The sequence below is a fragment of the Molossus molossus genome, unplaced genomic scaffold (genome assembly GCF_014108415.1).
Source record: "Molossus molossus isolate mMolMol1 unplaced genomic scaffold, mMolMol1.p scaffold_m16_p_2, whole genome shotgun sequence".
NCBI lineage: Eukaryota > Metazoa > Chordata > Mammalia > Chiroptera > Molossidae > Molossus > Molossus molossus.
This window is the reverse complement of record NW_023425355.1, coordinates 11,755,979-11,776,983: the sequence shown is the minus strand read 5'-3', so window position 1 is coordinate 11,776,983 and position 21,005 is coordinate 11,755,979. Positions and strand designations below refer to the sequence as shown.

The 21,005-nt window shown below is 39.5% G+C and overlaps 1 protein-coding gene and 1 pseudogene across 1 annotated transcript; both read right to left on the bottom strand.

Annotated features, from left to right (window-relative positions):
* The window catches only part of LOC118636080, a 141,586-nt pseudogene extending 133,665 nt beyond the window's left edge, over window positions 1-7,921 (bottom strand).
* A 1,051-nt stretch (window positions 7,922-8,972) lies between these two features.
* POU3F4 (POU class 3 homeobox 4) lies at window positions 8,973-10,294 on the bottom strand. Its single transcript, XM_036271485.1, has one exon. It carries the CDS (start codon window positions 10,234-10,236, stop codon window positions 9,151-9,153), a length of 1,086 nt encoding a protein of 361 aa, XP_036127378.1. The 5' UTR covers window positions 10,237-10,294; the 3' UTR covers window positions 8,973-9,150.
* Window positions 10,295-21,005: the final 10,711 nt, after the last annotated feature.

Genomic DNA, 21,005 nt, shown 5'->3' with positions numbered 1-21,005 from the left:
GGCATCCAAATAAGAAAGAAGGAAGTGGAACTGTCATTATTCGTAGATGTTATGATATAGAAAACTCTAAGGACTCCACCAAAAGACTACTAGATTTAATCAATGAATTTGGCAAAGTAGCAGGATACAAAATTAACATCCAGAAATCGGTGGCATTTTTATACACCAATAATGAACACTCAGAGAAAAAACAACAACAATCCCACTTACTATTGCAACAAAAAAATTAAGATACCAAGAAATAAACTCAACCAAGGTGGTAAAAGACCTGTTCTCAGAAAACTACATGACATTGAAAAAAAAAAAAATAGAGGAAGATATAAAACAGTGGAAGCATATACCACGTTCATGGATTGGAAGATTGAACATCATTAAATACTCATACTACCCAAAAACAATCTATAGATTCAATGCCATTCCTATTAAAATATCAATGGCATATTTCACAGATTTAGAAAAAACTTCAAAAGTTTATATGGAACCAAAACAGACCCCAAATAGCCATAGCAATCTTGAAAAAGAAAAACAAAGTTGGAGGGCTCAAAACACAGAATATCCAACTATATTAAAGCCATTGTAATCAAAGCAGTCTGGTACTGGCACAAGAAATGCACATAGATCAGTGGAACAGAACAGAGAAACCAGAAATTGGCCCAAGACATTATGCTCAATTAACATTTGACAAAGGAGGCAAGAGCATACAATGGAGTAAAGATAATCTCTTCCATAAATGGTGTTGGGAAAACATATACATGCAAAACAAAAACAAAAAACAAAAACTAGACCACCAAATTACACTATACCAAGAATAAACTAAAAATGAATAAAAGACTTAAATGTAAGTTGTAAAACCATAAAATCCTAGAAAAAAAATGTAGGCAGCAAAACCTGATATTAAACATAACAGAATTCTCAATGATGCATCACCTAGGAGAAGAGAAACAAAGGACAAAATTAATAAATGGGACCATATAAAACTAAAAAGCTTCTGCACAGCAAAAGAAACCAGCATAAAAATGTAAAGAGAATCCACTTTACGGAAGAACCTATTTGCTAAAGTTACATTGCATAAGTGCTTAATTTTCAAATTATAGAGAGTACACATACAACTCAACAAAAGGAAGACAAACACTCCAATTAAAAATGGGCAGAGGACGTGAAGAGACACTTCTCCAAAGAGGACATACAGATGGCCAAGAGACATATAAAAAAATGCTCAGTGTCACTAAGCATCAGAGAGATGCAAATTAAAATGACTATGATGTATCACCTCACATTTGCCAGAATGCCTGCCATAAACAAATCATCAAACAACAAGTGCTGGCTAGGGTGTGGAGAAAAGGGGACTCTAGCACACTGATGGTGGAAATGCAGCCACTACAGAAAACAATATAGTGTTTCCTCAAAAAGTTTAAAATGAAACTGCCATTTGACCCAGTGATCCCACTTCTAGGAATATATCCTAAGAACCTGAAAAACCAAGCAGAAAAAAATACATGCACTTATATGTTCATAGCAGTGCTATTTACAATAGCTAAGATCTGAAAAGAGCCTGTGCCCATTAGTAGATGCGTGGATAAAAAAGCTGTGGTACATTTACACGGTGGAATACTATGCAACTATAAGAAAGAAAGATCTCTTACCCTTTGAGACACTATGGAGGAACCTGGAGAGCATTATGCTAAGCGAAATAAACCACTTAGAGAAAGACAAGTACCACATGATCTCACTTATTTGTGGAAAATAATGAACAAAATAAACTATTGAACAAAATAGGTCCAGAGACATGAAAATAGGAAACAGATTGACAAACCTCAGAGAGAAAGGGGGTGGGGGTGGAAGAGATCAACCAAAGATCAATTTATATGTATATATGCATAACAATGGATACATACAACAGTGTGATGAAGGCAGGGGATACAGTAGCAGGGAGGAGAGTGTTAATTGGGAGATAAAGGAAGGGTATCTATAATACTTTCATCAATAAAGATAAATTTTTAAAAAACTGATGTTAATTAAACAATACTACCAACATCTCCAAAGATAGACTGAATAGTAAAACATTAAGAAAAATAACATTCCTCTGTGCATTGAATTCACCCAGGTAGCTATTATTTTATTGATTTTTTTAAGAGAGAGAGGAAGGACAAAGGGGAGAAAGAGAAGGAGAAACTCTGGTGTGAGAGTGGGGGAGAAATATCCATCAGTTGCCTCCCAAACATGCCCTGACCAAGTGAAACCTGTGACACTTCAGTGACGGTCCAACCACCTGAGCCTCACCAGCCAGGGCCCCTGGTAGCTTATTCTCTGCACTTTGAAATTATGTGCCATTTGAAGTTCAGTAAACTACTGCCCTTGTCCATAGCCCACTATTTTTGGTGCCTTAAAAAAAAGACCTCAAGAAGTAATCTTAGCAGGTGGTATGTATATGTGGGTGGTTTTCTGTGCTTAGATTGCAAGTATAAGGTAAAGGAAAATCTTTTACCAGATATAAATTCTGTGGAAGAAAACTATTTTTAATATTGGTCTGTTGGGGTGATACTAAAACCCAGTTTACATGTTCACTTTTATAGCAGACTTTTCCATGTCTGTGGAAAGGGGGGTGCAGAGCAAAGGCTCATCTCTGGTCTGGTCAAATATTGGAGATAATCAGCCATATTATAATGAGATTTTCCAGCATGTGAAAAATAACTGGAAAGACAAGAAAAAAAGCAATTTAAAAATGTTTATATGAACCCAGTCTCAAGAATCGATGCTGAAATCTAGCAAACATTGTTTACAAGATGATAATGCAAGCCGTCAGTTCAGGGTGTATGTCAAGAGTTTGGGGCAGGACACTCAAACTAGGTTTTTTGACATTATACAGATAAAACAAGAGTTTGATAGACTTTTTTTTTTTTTTTAATTTCAATTGCCTGTGTCAGAATAGTGTGGACACAGTGTAAGTAGCTGGAGAGATGAAAAGACATACCTAATGAATTGGTCAATGAGTTGATTTCTTTCCTGTCTTTGAAGACAGTCTGCTTTCTGTTAAATCACCCTGTCTCTGTGCAAGGGCAGGGATAAAGGGAGGGTGAGGGAAAAGAGAGCGTGTTTACAGCTGTCCCTATGTGTCTACACACATATATTAAATACTGTAGTTTCACCCAAAAGCAAACTGTCCCATGATTTCCTCCTTTAGAGAGTAAAGCCACCTCTCACAAGGTCCCTTTGATAGTTGAGTAAACAAGCCCCATTGGAAGCTATCCAAAATGAACCCATCTTATATTAAATCCTCCTTGATAAAAAATAGTGTTGTAAAGGGAACCTAGTTTTCTAGTCAGTGAGTTATATCATGTCTAAATAGGTAGAGGTTCTATACTCATGTTTATGAAAGAATGCTTAGTGATTTAATGCATTTTTTCACCAGAAGGCGCAAGAGTTTAATTTTGTGAATTCTCTTTACAAAAACAATAGTTGAAGTCTTGTATGGGTTACCCTAACCTCCACCTTTTCAGATGTAACAGAAGTTAACTGGAATTCGTTTTTGAGACTGTATTCTTTTAAATAATTGCCTAATATTGGAAATGTTCTATCAGCAGTGCTCTTAAGAAAAGATACATTTATTTTCTTTCATAAAAAAATACCTTAATTGATTTCACATATTTTATATTCACTTTTCTTAATGTTTTAAACATTAATATATGTAAATGAGTAAATTGGAAGATTGCTGTTTTTAAAACTACTATCTGGGACATGTATAGTGTTCTATCTTTTTATTTTACACAATGGATGAGTGTGAGTGTTATCGATTCACATGATATTGTTTTTCGTTGTTACTTTCTCTTCCTTTCAAGGCTTTTTTAAAGGGTGACATGTTTGGATTTTTACATATCATATCATAGATGTAATTTCTCAATTCTGAGGTACCGTACGTGTATTTAAAAAGACCCGACAGGTGGAAAAATACATTTGTTTCTTTGGAACACTATATCTTAACCTCTTATAATTTTCTATATCTTCATTCTTCTTCTCTTCCATTCTTACTAAAAATATAAATAACATAAAAACAGAAATTTATGTTAAGGCTACTTATAGCCTACGGAAAATTAAAACAACAACAGCACCCTGACTTGAGAGCAAGGGAAATATCTAAATGTTAAACAGTTCCAAGGGAAATGTGTTTTATTTTATTAAAGACAACCACAGTTCAGGTACTAATTTAGGCAATGGTTTCCCCTACCCTTTTTTTTTTAAGATAAGAACTGACTTCCAGGCATGACATTTATTTTCTTTTCTTGTTCGAAAGATAAATGCTAAAGTTTAATAATCCATTTCCCTTTTGTTACACATGCGGAAAGTCACAGCCATATAGACAATCAATCTATGTCTGTCTACCATAAAAATGTATACTTGATTTGCATTTGTGACTTTGTTTACATATTTGTAGCACCTAAATGTTTACTCTTTTCATATCCCATTCCACTATCCAACATCTTTATTTTCTATTGCTCTGATTAGGTGATAAGAATGTAGCTTTTTTTTTTTTTTCTGTTATCCAATTAAATAAGGTAAAGAATTATTGTTGTTTTGAACCCACAAATTCTTATTATGGGAGAGAGAGCCACTGTTACCCAGGCCTGAGAGAAACTGAGGTTAAAGCTGTTTCTCCTACAAAGGCCTGGTTGGAATTGGGGTGGTGGTAACCTTAATGCAAAGAAAGTCCCAGGCAGAGGCACCAACATCCCCTAAATTTTAATGAAAATGTAATGTTGATCAAATAATGAGGTTGTTAAGGAGGTCACCATGAAAGCCAACTAAACTATGGTTATATTTTAAGAGAAAGAAAAGAGGCAATAAAGGAAACAAGTCCTATAAATATGTGTTAAATATATGTATCAGTAATACTTAGTAAAAATTCTTATAGTGACAAATGTCTATTTATATTTATATAAGTATTTCCTAAAATATCTGCTTTGTGGGTTCATTAAAGAGTTCAGAATACATTGCTAGTTGGATTCTGTGTACTTTATTAAGATAAGCTATAACTTTTATAATCAAATCAAGACAACAGACTCATAGTTGTCAGAGGGAAAAAGGTTGGGGGGAACTGGGTGAAAAAGGTGAAGGGATTGAGGAGTACTTATTGTTAGTTACAAAATCATTTTGGGAATGTAAAGTATAGCATAGGAAATCAATAATATTGTAATAGTTAAGTATAGTGTCAGTTGGGCACTGGAAATATCAGGGAGAATATTTTGTGAAGTACATGATTGTTTAATCACTACACTGTACACTTGAAACTAATACAAAATAATATTGAATGTAAACTGTAACTGAAAAGAAATTTAATGTTATATAATATTGAAAGAGAAAGAGGTTAGTTGGTCTGAACCGATAGAGGACCAACAGGTTTAAGACTACGGATTTTGTGTCTGCAGATACATCTCTATAAAATCTGTGTTATTTATAAAGAGAAATATGCCCATGAGTATACAGACAACATATAGCATATTTTCTATACAACGCTCATATGTGTGTGGTGCACTGTGTAGCTGTAAATCATGGCAATCTGAAAAATGCAAGACATTACACATGATAATCATTACTTATTAAATGATTAAGTAATTTTGCTTTGTCTAAAAAAAAAAAACACTTCAAAGTATGAATTGAGAAGGATTTTACTGTTGGAAAATTATAGTTAAATATTTTATCTATTGCTTGATATGCATCTACCAAATAAAAGTTGGAAAAGCCATGCTTGTACATACAAAGCCTTAACACATAACTGCTTCTCATTTAGTAAATTACTCCTCAGTCATCACTACAGCTTAACTCTCCCATATTTTATGGAGAGTCTTGTGATAAAATAACAGAAGTGAAATGGTATGCAAAAGTAGGATGAAGAGTAATAAATCGAACTTTTCTTCCTAATGTCTTTGTGTAATCTTTTTCCTTCCTCCAAAACTCAGATAAGAATGAATAGAACTTAGCTTTAGTGGGAAACACAAGGTGGACAATTTACCCGAGTTTCTGGGTCCAAGGAAAAGGAGAGCATTTCTCCTTTCATATGGTCACCTGCCTATCCCTTCTCAGGAGAATGGGGGCTCACCTACCAGAAGAGCACTGGGCAGGCATGGGAAAGAAAAAGAAGAGGGGTGGTTGCAACTAGATGAGATAAATGCCACAGAGAAGGTCTGGGTCCAATTTCAGGAGGCACAGTTTCAGAGAAGTATCTATCTTTTAGACTAGAGAGACAGACACTGCTTTAGAAGAACATTAAAATGATAGCACCTCCTGAAATGAACCTCCTGCCCTGCCAGCCTTCCCTAAGCCACAGTGTTTCCCAACATTTGGGGTGTGTTTTGTCTGAGTATGGGTGTGGGCGTGGGCATGATAACGGGCCCTGCTGTGTGTGCAACTGTATGAAAGGCCAAAAATCAGAAGGAGAGAATCAGGAATCAAAACATTGACTAATGATTTCTAACCTGAAGCAAAGCAGATGCAATGTTCACCCAGAATGTGCCTCTGCTTCAATGTTTCACTTCACACACTACCACACGATACAGCCAGGAAGAAAAAAAGAAAACAGATTTTTTTTTGGAAAAATGTTTTATTTAAACGTTTTTAATCTTTTACAACAATAAAATATTGTGTCAATATAAACCCCTTGCTAAAACTGTTCACATCAAACATTACAGCGAATTGTTTTCTTTCTGACACCCAACTCATCTTTGAAAGAGTCTCCTTTTTAACACAATGCAGAATTTATTGAAAATAAATAATTGCTGGCAACTGCAATAGGCAATTTGAATAAAATAGTTGAAAAAGCAACTCTTAATGAAAATAGCGTTTATTATACATCAGTTACTAAATGAATAAACTAAATGATCTTTCTTTAAATTAATAACTTCAAAAACGTTTAATATACAAAACTGTACAATTATAAAGTTGGCAGAAATATTTGGGTTAACTCAGGTTTGAACCATAGCATTTAACTGCAAAGAAAAAAATAGAAACAAACGAATAATCCTAACAGTTGTAAAATATAAACTCAATGTGGAAAAAAAATCACAGAACTAAACCCAAGTACCAACAGAGTGCAGAGGCTTGACAAAAGAGAAAAACGGTTCGGGATTTGAATTAACTCGTGCTCTTGGACCTGCAGCTGTGGAACACAGTGTGGTGGACCAGAGTTCTGGCAATTCATACTGGAGCATCTTCCACAAGGGGCCCTAGGCTATCTGGTCCTTAGGTAGTTTGAAGTTTTGTCTACTGCAGCTGCGCCTGGAGGCCCAGCTAGGCGGCCAGCCAGGGCATACAAGTTCCCAGGCATTTCTGGCGGGCAGCGGCTGGGTGTTGGGTGCTTGACTGGCCAGCACATGTATGCTCCTTGGAAATGAGGTCTGTCTGTGGACCTGGCATGTGGACTTCAGAGCTAGCAGTAAAGCCACAGCAAATGCATATTTTTGGATATCTACATAGCCTAGCGAGATTTTTTTGTAGTTTTTGTTTCTTGTAAATAGTAATAATATACACACAACTATCTACACACATACGTTTGCACGCTCACACACGCACACACAGAGAGACGCATACACACAGAGAGATAAAAAACAGAAACCCAGCCACCCAGACGCTCACTAGCTAGCTCAATAGTCTGCATGGACTTTCCACCAGCTGTGCTTGTCCGAGGCATGGAGATGGCTCCACCCGTGTGAGCCCACTCAGCAAAAGCGGTATATACACGGGAAAGGATGTGGTAAAAGGCTAGACCAAAATCCCTGTGACCTTTGCCAATCATTTCATTGTCGTTCTTCACAAAGCAGAGAGCGCCCTCGCTACCCTTTCCCCAGGATTTCTCATTCAAGGAGCAGGCATTGAACTGGAGGTGAACTGAACGGGGAGGCGCTGACCCAGTCTGTCGCCAGCGTCTCGGCATCGTAGTCTCCAGCGAAATTCATAGCATGTGAAGGCAAAGTCCTTCGCTTAGGAGGGTCGAGGTGGGGTAGCGCTGGTGGTTGACCTGGAGAGGCTCTGGGCCTTTGGGGAGCTCCGAATGCAGGCATTCCAGACCTCGGTACCTTCAGAGTCCCCTCAGCTCCTTTCGCCGCCGACCTCTATCGCTGGAGCACTGCTGCCGAATTCTTCTCTGGCACCCAGATCTTCGCTGCAGAAGCCCAGCAAGGGCTCAACAGTTCTGGCAGGGAGGGCAGAATCCCTCAAAATATCCTCTCCTACTTCGCACTAGTTTGCAAACCCAATCAGCTTGCCTATTCTGCCCATTCTAGGCGCTCCACCCATGGGGAAAAACAAAAAACAAAACAAACATATATATATATACACGTGTGTGTATCATCAATAACTCTTTCCATTGTATTCTCTCTTCTCCTTACAGATTTGGGATGGGGGAGGGTGAGTGAATGGTGGTAGGCACATCTCTCCGCTCCTCCCAGCCTCACCTCCCTTTTCTAAGCAGTTAAAAAACCATCAGCTCAATGAAGGAATAATAATAATACCAATAATAATATGGAGTGGTCGATTAGATACAAATTATCTCACAAATATTGTGTACAGTTTGTAGTAAAACACCGCAGACATTTAGAAATGCTATAGAAGTTTTAAAAAATGCAAAACTAGTCTATTGTAATACAGATTTCACCTGAAATACAGCTGCTATAACCAAGGCGCTGAAAGGTTATTCAGAGGCACACATCTGTCTTCCCACCTCCCTCCCACATCCCTACCCCGCCCCCAAGTTACCCCACTCCTTGCTCTTCCTAGAGAGGAGCAACCAGACAAATCTTACTCAAAGTAAACAATATGTATTGATCAGTAGAAAAAGCCGGAGAGAAATGTTGCCTGGGCCGCAGGGGATAAGAAGTCCCCACCTGGACTGCTTAATGAAACTGTGTATCAGCGTTAAGAAGCCTTGAATGTGTGTGTGTTTCCTTTCTTAACATAAGTTAGGATCCCCTGTTGAAAGGGGGGAAGGGTAAAGAAAGAAAATTAAAACAAAACGAGAGAGAGAGAGAGAGAGAGAGAGAGAGAGAGAGAGAGAGAGAGATCTAGAAAATGGCAATAATGAAGCTGCATTGAAAGGAAGGGAGTGGGAGAGAAAGGAATCCGCGCTGCTCCCAGTGCGGCAGGTCACTTGCTTGCTTCCTGCAGTCAGAGATCGTGGCAGGATGTGTCTGTTTTCACGGTGTGCGAATAAACCTCATGTGGCTGCTGATCCCCTGGTGGAGTCATTCTTTTTTCTTTCTGTCTTCTATTACAGAACCAGACACGCACCACTTCTTTCTCCAACTGGAGACTGTCTGCCAGCGAGGAAATCTCCTGCGCCGCAGGCTTGGGACACTTGAGGAAATGCGTCTCCAGTACACCCTTGACACTCACCTCGATGGAGGTTCGCTTCTTGCGCTTGCGGCCCTGCGCTGCGATCTTGTCAATGCTGGTCGGGCTCCCTGTGGACGAATCAGCCTCCTCCAGCCACTTGTTCAGTAGCGGCTTCAGCTTGCACATGTTCTTGAAACTCAGTTGCAAGGCCTCGAACCTGCAGATGGTGGTCTGCGAGAACACGTTTCCATATAATGTGCCCAGTGCCAACCCCACGTCGGCCTGTGTGAAACCCAACTTGATTCTTCTTTGTTTGAACTGTTTGGCGAACTGTTCCAGTTCATCCGAGGTTGGCGTCTCCTCGTCGGAGTGGTCCTGGCAGTGGTGTGAGCCTAGGTCGCTGTGGTCTGGGGGCTCTCGGAGCACTGGGTGTAGGCTCTGTGCGGTGGCAGAAGCCGGTGGTGGGGTGAGCCCCCCGTGCTCTAGCATGCCGCTCACGGTGAAGCCCGGCTGCGAATACACGTTAAGGGGTTGGCTGCTCGACGTGATGGACGGGTTCGAAGCTGGGCTCGTCCCCCAGGCATTGGGGTGGTTAGTGTGCGGAGAGTGGTGGGCGACGTGAGGCGAGCGGTGATGGATGATCGCGCCCAGCTGTAGGTCTTCTCGCCCGGGTTTCACGTCCTGCTGGTCCAGGGGGCTGGTGGCCAGTGTGGAGGACCATGGGCCTCCGTCGCTCAGACTGGTCACCCAGTGATGTCCGAGGGGGTGCCCATTGCTCGGAACTCCCTGCAAGTAATCACTTTGGAGAAGTTTCTGAGGGTTTCGGAAAGGGCTCCCCTGCTGCATGCCCGCAGAGTCCGCATGGACCAGAGAGCTGGAACTGAGGATGCTGTAGGGATTCGAGGCAGCTGTGGCCATGGTCGGTGAGGAACCCCTACTAGTTATAATGTGGCAAAGGGAGCAGCTTCAGCCTTTGACATCTATCGTGCGGGGGAGCCAAAGCAGCCAGAGCGAGTTACCGGCACTCACCGCGGCCAATCGCAGCGGGTCTCGGCCTGGCCAGCCATGGGTTCGGCCAATGGCTGTGCGGGAGGCTGGGCTAGCTTTCCAAATTAGGCTGGCGAAGCTCTGAGAGTTTCAGTGAGATCCAAGCAGGAAGTGAATCAAATCTTTCTGCTTCGTTGACTGCCTCGCGCTGAGTGGCGGCAGCAGATTATTTGGTTAACCCACCACCAGGACCACCACCACCACATACTTCGTCCCTGTCTGTAGTGGAGGGGGAAGAATTAGAGGGATGGGTTTGTTTGTGTGTGTGTGTTTAGGCTGATAGGGGGTGAGGCTGCAAACTGGCTTTTACATTATTTAGGTTAACTCAAATGGAGAACGAAAAATATATTAAGAAAATAATGTAACCAGTTTAAATGCCATCTATATATTAATTCATATGGATTTTTTTCCTCAGATTCATTTGGCTTTCTGGGTTGGTTGTGTGTAAAGGACTGCAAAATAAAATTTCGCTACAAACTTTGAGCAAAGGGGATGTCTTCGGTAGGAACTGGAATCTATAGACTGAAGTCCATGTTTCCAATAAGAGTTATTTTGACTTATATATTTCATTTTACATTTATAACAAACTTGATGCCAAGGTCAGAAAGCCATGTAAGAAAGAGATGCCCAGTTTCTTCTGGAGAAAAAGAAAAAAACAAACAAACAAAAAAAAAACATTGTTTAAGGCATGAAGAACTGGAATATTCTTGGAAAGTGAAATCTAATGGGATACTGGCAAAATTCAAAGTTATTTTGAAGTTTGCCTTCCAATCCTGTTGGTTAATTGGAAGACTTGGTTTTTATTATGGCTGTATGTCAGCTCCCATCAAAGGTCCCACAACTTCTGTCAGAGGCAGAAGCTGGCAGCCCTTCCTCATACTCACCCCGGACTCTCAGCAGACCGATTCCCAATAGGTACACATGAGAAGTTTCCGCTACCGCGACCTATGCTGTCTTTTGGGAAAATTGTTTTTTAACACGTATCTATTTCCTCCACCATCATCGAAGACCAGTTGAAGTAAGTGGGAATTATTTAGTGTGCCCTGGAGAAAAAGGGGGAGGGAGAGGGGAGGGAGAGGAGAGAGAGAGAGAGAAGGGAGAGGGAGAGGGAGAGGGGGAGGGAGAGAGGGAGAGAGGGAAAGAGGGAGAGAGATTGCTTGGCATTAATACCGCTACCCTCATCATCCCCATCAAGCTTGAATTTGTTTCAGCTTGAGAGAACAAGACTGTTTTAATTTTTAGTTAGAAGAAAGGGAGAAAGACTTGCACTCCTCCTAAGCTTTTAGAAGTTAGGGAAGGATAAGTTCGTGTGCTCCAGAGCCCCACAGTAAAGGTTTTGCATGTAAGCAGAGTGGGATGAAATACAAAGATTTGCTCTAGCTGGGATAAGGAAACACCGGATACACAATGCGATCTCTGAATTTTAAAAATGACCTTTCATTGCATAATATTTGAGGTAACCTAGCTGCATAATTATTTTTGCACTTACAGAAGACAGCATTAGAGTTCCCTTATTGGTTTGAAATTCCATTAAATATATTGCAAGAGCTCCTAGGTTAAGCTTGATTTAAATTTGCATACATTTTCATATATTTAGCAGAAATAAAAGAAGGCTTGCAGCTACCAGAAAGTCATTAAGGCATTAGTTTCTCTAAGAAGACAGATCTGAAGAAAATGCAAGAAAATGAGAAAAATAAAAACAAGGTGAGCTTATTCTGCCATTCCTTTATATAGCTAAAGAGCATCTATTTCCTGTGAAATAAGTAATTACTTATGAGAGCACAGAGCAATAGGAGTTTATGTTGGTAAATGTAAATTGTGTCTTAGGCAGAAAAACCTGGCATCTGGTTGAGATGTATTTCTTTCTTTTTCTCTTTCTTAAAAAAAGGATAAACGTTTAATAATTATTGGCAGATAGGATCGTTTGCCATTTTCCTCCCTCCTCCTCCCTCACTGAAATTGTGCTTTCATTTGCTGGTATCCTATTGTAAAGGTTTATCTGCTTTTAACCTAGAACCAGTCTCTCGCTCTCTCTCTCCGCTCTCTCCCCCCCCCCTTTTTTTCCCTGCCAAGCTACCTCGTTTCTTTACTGCCACTGCATGTATCTTCCTTTGCAAGAAGGCAGCCTTATTTGTGCTTGAACTCTTGCTTCCTGAAGAAAAAAAGAAATTGTTAAAATCAAACAAAAATAAAAGTTTTCAGGTGCTCTATTAGGCTGCCTGTTTGAGGATCCATTTGCCAGTCTGTTGGGTCACTTTAGAGGTCAGAAGGAAGCACATTGAAAAAAAACCTTACCAGCAAAAAATCATGATCATTGCCACGTTGTTGTTGGCGGCGGTAGGTTCCCCACCCCCACCTTGCAGCTGCCTTTGGGTGAAAGAGTTGCTAATCTTAGTCTGACCATTCAGGGGGTTAAGGCAATTATCAATTGATAAGGCTTTTGCATGAAGAAGAAGGGGGTCCTTTTCCAAGTCTGATTTGCCTGAGTTCTTACAATCAACCTTCCTCTTGCCCTTGGCCTCTGCTCTGGGCAACTGGTTTGGCCAGACACGCAAAAAAGGTTCAGACAATTTGTTCCCAGGCTTGCGGGGGCGGGGGTGGGGGGGATTATGGAGTAGGAGGCATCTGTGCCCAGCGACAGGTTTTTACACCCTTGTTTTGCATTCTTTTAATGCAAGAATACCTTCTGTTAGGAGCAAAACCTGACTGCAGTGTTTTTCTTTCCTTTCCTTTTCTTTATTTTTCCCTCCCTCCTTCCCTCCCTCTTATTCTTCTCTCTCTCTCTCTCTCTCTCTCTCTCTCTCTCTCTCTCTCTCTCTCTTTGTTTCTATTTGTTTAAAAAATAGTTCCCATGAATACAGATAACACCTATGAAATTTAGGTGCAAGCACATCCTACAGCAGCTGTGGTAGAATCTTCTCTTCCAAGTAAGGTGTTCTGTTTTTGAAGAAAATATCTGAATATAGCCAAATCTTCTTGCTGTTCTAACTAATCTACTGGAGAGGTTTCCTTGGCCCTCTCCTGTCAGTCTAACTTCCCAAGTGTAACAGATGCCGCTCTCAAGCGCTCCTTTCTGCGGCTTCTCTTTATTTAGCTTCGCATATTTCTCCCCATGATCTGGGTTTCCATAGAGAGAGGAATAAAAGGGGGGACCATGGTCACAAATCCCCTGCCCCATGCAAAATAAAAGAGCCTCATTCAATAGCCGACCCCATCTGGACATGGGAGAAAAATAAGTCCATGTGAAGCTACTGTTGCAAATAGTTGGTAACTTATTTTTCATAGACTGAATTTTGCTTTAAACTCAACATTGACACTGGTAAACTGCTCTCTTGCATAGCTGGCAATATACACAGATTAGTGTTTTCCTCACCTTGATCTTGAAGTCCACTGCTGGGTCCTCAGATCTGCTTTACCCCACCCCCTCTAGAGCTATGGTTTTAATATAATAATAGCTGCCACAACCCTGTCAGGTTGGGGCAGCTAAAAGTTCCCCTGGAGAAGAGCCTGACTTACAAGTGGACGAAATGTAATTTTAGTAAATCCACACACCCATCTCCAGCAAGGCAGCACAAGTTTCCCTTCCCTTGCCAGGCTAGTACAAGACACCAACTTCATTCTTCCTTGGGTTGCCTTCATACCTCAATTAGCCAGCCACCTCACACTACCCATCATGTTGCTTGGTTTCTAAGAGGGCAATTCAGTTAATTTACAAAAGCAAGTCAGATTGGCTTGATTTACTTGTATGTTTTTCAATTATTTGTAACCTGGGAATTCACAGTGGCTCTCTTCCCTCACAACATCTAAGGATATATAACAACTCTTGAGAGTCTTCCCAGGAAACCCCCTCCCTCCTTTCCGGCAAGAAAAGACTCACAAAATAAATTAAGCCTATTAATGTGGTTCAGGTTGCACTCCTGTGGAAAAAAGGAGAGCATGTTTGCAGCTGGGCAGCCTGTGCCAGGCTCTTTCAGAAAGTGCCCCAGCCACGGGGATTATGCCTCTTATAGATTTCATATATGAGTATAGATTAAGAAGCATACTCATTATCCCTACAAATTGGAGGAAGGGGAGGCAGTCTGGGGTTGGGGCTGTTGGACGTTGGAGAGCAGGGTCAGGAAAGTCCAAAAGGCCAGATTTTAATGTCTATAATACAGCATGAAGCTCCAGATCATAGAATGTGGAACATAGGCGTGACCTCACGATAGAGAACTTCACCTTCAACACAAGTTCACTTTGGAAACAGGATGAGTTAGATTGGGTTTGGTAGCGATAAGCATACATTTTCTTTTTATAACCGGGGAGCTCATAAGGGAAGGGAAACAATTGAACAGCTTTTGAAAGCAGCAGAGAAAGAAGCCTTTTTCTTGGTGTTTGTACATAGAGCTCATGAGACTTTCTTGGTGTGAGACACAGCTGCCCTTCGGAGCACCAGCCCACTCTAATAGTTGTCATTGTTGTCCTTCTTCTTCTTCTTTTTTAATTCTTGGCAAACTGCGTGGGGGAAGGTAAGAGGCTCATAATATTCTGGGGAAATTAAAAAAAAAAAACCCGCATTAGCAGACATTAGCCAATAAGGATTCAAGCTCAATTAGTTTATTTTTTAGATCTCTGTTGGCTTTTCTTAATGTGAGGAAAAGAATCTTTAGAGGAAAGGCAAGAGGGAGGAGAAGGAGTGGTAGAATACAGCGAATGCCACAGAAAATACAAGGTAATTTAAAACATAAAATATTCACCATAAAATTTTAATAAAAATACCCCCGACCTTCAAGAACACTGGTCATTTGCTAGCAAAATCGAATGTCAGTGGGGAAGTGCTGAGGTATTGTGTAGCGGCTGCCGACAGGATGGTTAGAGGATAGGCTGGGACAATAGAGACCCTCACTGTGGAGGGAAAGGATTCTAGCTCCCACCGCTGAGTTGGTAAAGTCATGTTGATCCAGTCTCAGTTTCTCTTCTGAGGTCACTTCTTCTCTTGCCATTGCCATTGTCAGCGGTTGAACCCTGCTCTTCCAGGGTCCCAGGGAAAGAGCTTTATGGATACAGAGCTATTGTGCAGTACTCTGTGTGGCTATAATTTACCCTGCACCAGTATTTGGGGTGTCTAGGAATTATTGTGGGCATTTGCCAGTCACTTGTTTTGCATTGCAGACAGAGCATAGTTTTGAAGAATCCAGTTGACGGTTTTACAAAATACAGACTCCATGTGAAATTGCCTTGTTTTTCTTTTTTTTTTTTTTCTTTTTTAAAGGAGTAGCAGAATGTTTCCAAATTTAAATCGTGGTGGTTGTTTTTATTTGTATCTTGACTTTTTCTTAAGGTCAGAAATGATGGAGGTATTTAAAGATAAGAAAAAATAATTCCAGCTGCGTGATAGATCAGAAGGCATGTAGAGATGATCTATTACTTTAAAGTCTGTGGATCAGTATTCAAAGCATCAATAAGTCACCTTGTTGAACAACAGAAGCTTTTTATAAGTCACTTTAGTAGTTAATAGAGGCACCCAAAATTGCAATTCACTTCCTTCTTTGTGGATGGATTAATGTTTTAACATGCAAAATTGTAAGAATGCTCTGACTTCATTTATAAATGAGAGACCTTGTTTTCCTTGCACTGGCCCCCCACCTTCCTCAGCAAATAGTATTTATTGAAATAACTGGCATTCTTTGTCTTCGTGAGTTGAGGTGATGGAACTATGGAAAACGCGATTACCGGGCAAAATATAGGCTCCTTCTAGGAAAACACTTTAAGTATGTAATCTGCTGAGTGTTGGGGGCTCATGGTAATATTTCTGGGCCTCACATTGGTAAAGAACACATATCACGTTTGAAAATGTGCAGGCAACCAGATTTAACCTGCTATCATTATTACAAAATTTATATTATTTTTATGGGATTAGGCAGAGAAAAGGGCTGAGGATTCTGAGAAAAACTGATTAAATACATATATATAATATCTATAGCTATACATCTATATCCATGTCTATATCTCTCTGTTGAGAGAGAGAGAGAGTAGAGGAGAGAGAGGAGGGAGAGGAGAAAGAGGAGAGAGAGAGGAGAGAGGAGAGAGGAGAGAAAGAAGGGAAAGGAAAGGGGGGGAGGGTGAGAGGGAGTTTAGGGAAAAATCCACTTTGCAAAGACTTTTGAAAAGCCTTTGTTTTTTACAAGAATGATAATGCTTCCTATGTTGTTATTGTTGTGTCAGTTATTGGGGGAGGGGTGTTGGTTTCCCAGGTGCTCTTAAAATCTCCTGTAACTGTCTTTAGGACATCTTTTGCACTTTGCCTCACTCCCCGTTGGGGCAATCAATGTGGCTTCCCTGCTCAGAAAGATCTACTTTATCTGGTATTTGGGATTTCTGCTGCCTGCACATACATGCCATTGTGTGTGTGTGTGTGTGTGTGTGTGTGTGTGTGTGTTATAGCTAATAACTTTTTGGAATCCCTTTAAGTTACTGCTGCTCAGGCAGCCAGAAAAAGAACCTAACCCCTAACAGTTTTTCCTCTTGGTGGGTCTGATACCCAGGCCATGACTCCCTCTTGGCTAGCCTGTCTGATAGCTCCACCCTGCAAAAAGTCACAGCCAGAGAGAATCCAGGAACTGATTCCAAAGTTCAGTGCACCACCTCACTGATGGGAGGGGGAGCTATCTGAACAATAACAGGCTCCCTCACCTCTTGGATTGCCTGGCTAAAATACTGGATTGAATCCCAGTGACTAAAGCAGACCTAAGCCTTCTAAATAGAGGTTTTTGGGCCATAACCAGGGTGGCAGTGTTCAGTTGAGAAATCCTGTCTTAAGATAACTTGGTGGGTTGACAGTGAGAGGGACTAATTTGCCAGCCCCCTGGCCCTCACTGCCCTGCCTTTCCCAGGCTCTTGTCCTCTATTTGGAGCAGGGTTCTTAGGATGGATGTGAAGCTGAATTTCCCTGGTTGGAAGTGAATGGAGGGAGTGAAGGTCTAGAAGAGCTGGCACCAAGGCAGCTGTATGAGCTGCATGAGAGCGGTACATGCTAGATGTGAGTCTCTCGGAATCCTCTGGGCCTGATCAGGGAAGCCCAGCATTTTTGTCCCTGGAAGACTCTGTCTCTTGCCAGGTGGGACCCTTGAGCATTCCTAATGCCAATGTACCCCTCTCTAGGCAGGCACAAAAGTACTCAAGGAAACCCTTTCTCAGGAGGGAATTCCCAGCCCCTTCATTGCCAAATGCTGTATGTTACTACAGCTCTGCCTCAGTGACACCCTCCCTTGAAGTATGCTTAGAAGAGCAGCACCCCATGACTTTTCTTGTGTGTATTGGGGGTGACAGTCACCCTAAAATATTTTGTTCGGGCACTAGGATATTCACTCAGATCACATTGAGGTTAGCAGCATTGAAACCTGCCTAATCCTCCTTAAAAAGAACAAATTGCTTGTTTTTTAACAATTAACAGGAGCAAGAGAAACCTTAGGCTTCTAAAAAAACAAACAAACAAAAAAACTCTGGATAATCTAAATACCAACAGCTCAAATTTCTTTTGTACATTCTAAATATTGGTTTTTAACTTACTCAAATGATAGTGAGAATAAAGCTCTCTCTTTTCTCCCACCTACCCTCTTTTTACTACTTCTACTTTTGGAGAAAAAGAGGGTTTCCTGTTGTTAATCTATAATTCAATCACATCTGCTGTCATCTTTATCTTTAAATACAATATTTCCTCAGGCGCTTGATGTAAACATTAGATATTCCCCCTCTCCTTAAACAAATGGATCCTGAACAGCTTTGTGTGTGTATGTGTGTGTGTGTGTGTGTGTGTGTGTGTGTGAGAGAGAGAGAGAGAGAGAGAGAGAGAGAGAGAGAGAGAGAAATTACATGGCTCAAGTTTTGCATATTAATAACAAATAAATTTGAGTGTAAATTGCCTTCAAAAATAATCTGAACTCTACTTATGGATCTGAACTCTCCAGAAACTGAGTTTTATAGCTGTGGAAGTTTAGTTTTCTTTGAACATCTAGTTTACAGCTTTGTGAAGAACTAATATTTGTCCTATACAAACACCCACATTAGTGATGGAGAGAAGCATTTTAGTCCTCCCTCACTTTCGTTACCGCTTAAAGTAACAGAACTGCGTTGTCAAATACATTCTGTTATCAATATTATCAAAAAATCTGCAAATTTTTCTAAAAATGAGGGAAATAAGTCATAACACACAAATAGAAACATGTTAGAAAGGATAGAATATTGTTTTTCTGAGATTTTACTACTGGAAATGGAAAGTGACCAAGCTTTCTAAAAACCCTTCTCATGAGATGACTCACATTATAAATATATTTTCTCTTCTCTTTTTATCGCTTTAGAGAAAGTCTCATCCCAGACAATTGGATTAAAAACTCCTTTATAATCAATTCTACTATATTTTAAAATATATGATACATGTAAATGCTATTAAAGGAAACCAGAATGGAGTTATTATAAGGTGTGGGGGATGCTGGGAAACAATACAATAAAGTTTAGAGAGAAAAAAAAAAGTGCAGTTAACTTTTAGTAGCCTTTAAGCATTCTTTATAAACTCTTCCAAGTACTGGTTTGGAAGTAAAAATCATCTCTTCCATTTACAACATATCAGAGAGCATTGTGCCTTCATGGGATGATACTTTTGGAGTTGATTACTGGAAGTAAATAATGATCATTAAATAAGCTAGTTATGATGAATGATGGAGGTTTGTTGAGGAGGATATATTAAAGTATTCTTAGTTTACATACTTATAGCTGGACACTGTTTTCAGATGTGTTGGAGTATTTCTGAATTAGTGGATTTACAAACTGCTTTGAAATGACTAGTAGTATATAAGTAGATTGCAAGTAAATCTAGTGAATTGAGATGATTCTGTATCAGTTTATTTTATGTTTTATAGTTAGTTTAGCATTCTGATTTGATTGCTTTAGTAATGTGAATTGCCTACAGCTGCTGATGATACAGCTTTAATTCTGTTTTAAAGGTCATGTAAACACGTGCCTGTAGCATAAGGAATGCAAATTCAATTCCCTTTTAATGTTTCCTCACATTCACTTCACAGCCTTCACCTAGAAAATTAGCGGGATTTAATATAAAACTATTTTAATGTTATGATTTCATTAATATTATTTTTCAATGTTTTACTTTTCCTTTTGCAGGGTAAAGAAGTCTCCCTCCGCTTTGCAGTGCATAGCTTATGCAACATACATCACTCATACTGGAGGCAAAAACAAACAAACAAACAAACACACACACACACAAAAAAAAATTTCTGTTAAGATCTATTTACTTTTCCATTGCATTTTACTAATAAAGTACTGAGAACTTAATTTCAGTCTCCCTGTAGCTGCAGGTAAAAAGAACACAAAACAAATTAGATAATCTAACCACATTTTAGATTGCAGTGGAGAGTCAGAACATTGTGCACGTGTGTAGGAGTTTCTAATCATAAGCAGTTTTACAATATGAAGTATGATAAAAACTGAACTGTGGAAAGCATATATCAAGAGGAAAAAACATTTAAAATATAGTTGACATGGACAAGAAAGCTTTAGTTGTTCCAAATTAATATAACTATGCCTTAAACTTTCTATGACTTAAATATTTTTTTGCTATGGGAAGAGTTATTTTTAAATATATTAAAATTTGCAGACTTATGCAAGATTATCCCACTAGATCACATTAAAACTTTTAAAAATTTGCTTTGATAAATTGAATAAGTCTTTATAAAATATGGAATTGTTAGTCAAAGAGACAGTCATGTGGGGGTGATGGAAGTGGGGATGTAAACATACAGGGTGAAATAAAGTAGAAAGCTTAATCTAATGCTGTGGTGACATGATTGGGTGGTTTTAGTTTATATCTTCATATATCTCTAAGGTAAGACATGTTCCCACTGAATTTTAGGTGGAGATAAAGTTTTCAACTATCTTCTAAATCGGACTGACCACATGATGGGAGTGTTAAAATATAAATTGAAAATATATAAATAAATTGAATTGTTAGCATATTGTTAATATAACAACATTTAAATAAAAAAAAAAAAAAACGCAAATGAAGCCCCAACATGAACAGTCTCAAATGTTGTTTCATTTGGTATTGAGGTACAATAATTCAAAATTAGGACTTCATCTTTGAAAGAGAACTGCAGCTCTAGTATAGGAAATGGGTTTTGTTTTTGTTTGTGTTTTAAAATTGAGTGTTACCAACAACACACGCATAATCTTGAAAGTCCATAGAGGAAATGAGCTATGGCCATAAATTCTTAGGTGCTGATCTTAGTGTTTGCATTTTTTTAATAAAAATTAACAAAATTAAAAAATTAAGTTTGCTGCTTAAACTTTCAAGCACTCTTTTTTTTCTTTTTTCTTAGTAGCAGGGAACTCAATATGCAAAGTTCATATTTAAAACCTGAAAAAACTGCTATATATTCATTAACAGTTTGGACACTAGCAATATAATACTGTAGAGATAGCTGATTGGTGATAAAATCAGTATGAAAATAGACTGTTTTCTGTGACTTGGTCCTCCTGCCTTGTGTCAGTATAAGTTAGAATCAAACTTGCATGGACATGGATTTGTTTTTTGTTGTTAATTTTATATAATATTACTCTCCATATACTATATGTGTTCTTAGAATGAAAAC

What these genes read in the sequence shown, in the direction of transcription:
- POU3F4 (XM_036271485.1), bottom strand. Translation starts at nt 10,236, where the DNA reads ATGGCCACAGCTGCCTCGAATCCCTACAGCATCCTCAGTTCCAGCTCT.